At 46.8% G+C, this 3,621-nt stretch overlaps 1 protein-coding gene across 1 annotated transcript; it reads left to right on the top strand.

Annotated features, from left to right (window-relative positions):
• Positions 1-3,007: 3,007 nt before the first annotated feature.
• Positions 3,008-3,452, top strand: LOC106820213 (transient receptor potential-gamma protein-like; the record flags this gene model as incomplete). The annotated part of the gene is made up of 2 exons (XM_014824750.1): positions 3,008-3,077; positions 3,288-3,452. Coding segments are annotated over exons 1-2 (235 nt in total), but the record flags the coding sequence as incomplete, so codon positions are not given.
• Between the last annotated feature and the right edge of the window lie 169 nt (positions 3,453-3,621).

Here is a 3,621-nt window from a genome sequence, read left to right as displayed (position 1 = left end):
GAATAGATAGATTAGATAGGATAGATATTAGATATAGATATATGAACAGAGATAGATATAGACGAGGTGGTGTCTGAGGTGCTAAGATCAGATGAAAGAGTACCATAAACAGGCGCATGCACGACACAGCTATGACAGCTAGGCTCCACATGCCTTGATGCGGTTACTCTGAGTTAGGTCCCCCACAAGTTGCTCCCCTAAGTCCCAATTTACGTATATCTATTACTTACGCACATAAAAAACTACAAAGTAATCAATCCCGGAAGGCCATGATTGTACAGAGGCGCAACTCATGTCCAGGGCTCCAGTACATCAGTTACTACACAGCATGTCGTTAGTCTCGATCATCGCTAATTTGTCATACCTGGCCAGTGATCAAGCAGAAAATGCAGTCCAGTCGGGATTGGACCTGATCACGCATTTAATATGGGACCCCCTGCTGCGTGAAGAAAGATAGGAGGGGTTAACTGTCGCCGTAGATTGCTGCTCTTCCTTGATCGGGGCCATTGAGAAGGGAATTTGTGAGTGATTTGGTGGACGATGACTGCTCAATAATCACTGGCATGATAGGTGATACGTTTAGCTCGGATACATTTTGTCCGTATGAGGAGGGTGCAGCGCCTTTCGCTCTACTACTTAACAAGTGAGAGACTGACATTCTCTTCATTCGTTATCTATCCTTATTACAGGCTGGTGGTCTGTGTGAGCAGTTAAGTAGCACACCCTGGCTTTCACTAGCCTATCTGATATGATAAACGAGTCAGTGCTAATAGAGACTCTTCACTCGACATCGTGGTCATTCACATCAGATACGCTGCATACAGAGACATCCTACAGGACATATTTTCCCTCAAAGCAACCCATCTACATGTCCACTCTCTCCCACGGTACTGTTCATGATTGTGGCTCTCACACTCCTCTCGCAATACTGTGATTGGGATGTAATTCTTCGGGCTGTGTGGAACTCATGTTTCCATGAAGTACTTATAATTGGGTTCGTGCTGACGAAATAGCGTCTAACGCGCCACGTGGAACTGAAGGCCGACATGATGTGCCACTGACCGACGCCCTCGGAGCGCGAGCTCTAGATGGGACGTTCTCTCATCCAAATGTTTTACCTCACAAAACAGAGTGTACTATCCACTCTCTCAGACTCTCGTCGATTCTTTATACCCCGTAAGACCGACAACGTCTACGGTAATTTTCTATTTACGCGACGTGAGTTCGTCAGTACATCACATGACGAGGCGGAGTAGCGTCGCCCTTATGTTTATTTTTCCACACCGGAGTACTCGCCTTTCACAATTATACCTAGGCGGTAGGCCGGTCCACATGTCACTAAGAGTTCTTCCTATAATCTTTGACTTCTCCTCGGACTCTTTAGACCTGCACGTTCCGTGCATGGACCCTTTGCCATTTTTGCACGTTCTCATGCTGCATCCGCTCACCGCTCCGTCCACGCATATTCCTCTGCTTCTTTCCACGGGCGGCCCACGCCGATGCTATCGCAGTCATACCACGCATGGCAAGTAGCTGCCAGTAGTGCGAGCACGCATCTGATTAACGTGACACTTACCCTGCGGGTATGATGGTGGCGCACCATATGCCGTGCTTTTGTAGTGAGGCGATGTGCGGTGGCCCGCTTGGGGGATCCCTGTTTAAGTAATTTCGAGACACGGCCTAATCATGCAGCGTTTATTCCAGGTTATGGGACCCCTATAAGGTTGCACACCATGACCTGAGACTTAAGTTTGTCGTTCTCAAGCTCACTTTCTGCAACCTTCAACCGACTTAAGCCCAGAAATTTTCGCGGTCTAAGGCGTTGGAACATGTGTTTACACCGCGTGTGCGCGACACATTGCTATGCCTTACCGAACCAGGGGATAGCAATTCTAGAACAATTTATTGGGGGGAAGCGATTGCGGAGCGACGAGTCCGCTCAAAATCAAAACAGTTTTTGATTTCCTTGCATACTCCTGATTCGCTGTAGCGACCAGAATCGCTACCGGCGTTGCAGTGCCCGTCGTGCGCGCGATTCGTTCATTAAAAGCAAGTTTGTTTTAACCAGAGAACACGATTCTACGTACATCGCTGTTCGAGTTGCATTAAAAAGTATGTGACGACGGTGCTGCCACTAGGAGTATGTAGCTCAGTGGCTTCTTACCTATTTTTGAAGTAACTGTGTGCGCAAACTAGAACCCTGCTTGCGTTGAAGAGGCTCAACTTTGCTCGAACGACGGGCTCCAAATGCAGACAATTTTTGGCATAACCAGCCTGTGAACCCCCCGAAACAATATTTTAGGATTGCAAGAAGATAACCGAGGCCCGGATTTATGAAAACATGTCTGCAATACTCAGTCAATGGTTAATGGCTGAAATTGCTTCGCGCATCAGGCGATCAAAAAAAATCGAGGCATTATTACTTTGGGCTTGGGAGGCAACGCAATATTTACGGGGAGTCACTTGACCGACCGGAAGTGAGTGGGAATTTTTTTGTAGCACCCTGGAATAACTTTTAGTAGTTATAGATTTAAATGAAATTTGTTTCCATTTTATGACCCCTGGCAAAAACCGCAAACGACCCCCATGGGGTCACTACCCCAGCTTAAGATCGAACCGGCGTTGTTATTTACACATGTAGCCAATATTTGGCTAACAGCTGGGCGCCGCGCTAGTTTAGTCCAATCAAATTTCGTAGGTGGCTTGTACCACGGGTACTTTTCGGCTTGAGGCGCCGGCAGGAACGGATGGAGAGAAAGGGGCTTGGCACTCACCGTATACCCGTGCCCCCGCGGTGCGCATTGTGCGGTAATAGGTGATGTCGTACGTCTCCATGTGCGGACCGTCATAGTACGTACACTACTTAGTCCTAGTAGTGATACAGTTGCTCGCGACTGCACTACTATATATATATATATATATATATATATATATATATATATCTGTAGTTATTTATTTGCGGTGAGCTCTCCATGGCAGTCGATGCGCACAACTATTCATTTCGTAAATGTTGCAGAAAATCCTAAGAAAGGCGAGTGAACGCAATGCAAGGTATCAAGCTGTGATCCGGAGCTTAGGTAAGCCCATACGTTCGTCTAAGTGTTACTAATGCAATCAATATTTCATATGATCATTTTCATTTATTTACTTTTATTTAGTTTTATTTACTTATTTATTTATAATGAAAAAATTATTATTTATTATTATTTATTTATTTATTTATAATTTTCGTCGTGCCTGACGTCACGAATGGTGACGTCATCCTTGGTCGTGTTTCTCGTCTGCAGTGAAGCGATACGTGACGGAGATGCAGCGGAAGCAGCAGCATCAGGGCGTCAACGAGGACGACATCAACGAGATCAAGCAGGACATCTCGTCGTTTCGCTTCGAGTTGCTAGAGATACTCAAGAATAATGGCATGCTGGGAGCGGAGGATAGCACGACTAAACGTGGTGAGAAATGGAGAGAGAGAGGGAGAGGGGGAGGGGGAGAGAGAAAGAGTGAGGGGGAGAGGAAGAGAGAGAGAGGGAGAGGGGGAGGGAGAGCGAGAGAGAGTGAGGGGAGAGGAAGAGAGAGAGAGAGAGAGAGGGAGAGAGAGAGGAGGGAGGGAGAGGAGGAGAG

This window comes from Priapulus caudatus, unplaced genomic scaffold (genome assembly GCF_000485595.1).
Source record: "Priapulus caudatus unplaced genomic scaffold, Priapulus_caudatus-5.0.1 Scaffold8491, whole genome shotgun sequence".
NCBI classification, from domain to species: Eukaryota; Metazoa; Priapulida; class Priapulimorpha; order Priapulimorphida; family Priapulidae; genus Priapulus; species Priapulus caudatus.
The sequence above is the reverse complement of the archived record's forward strand: the minus strand, read 5'-3'. Positions and strand labels throughout refer to the sequence as shown.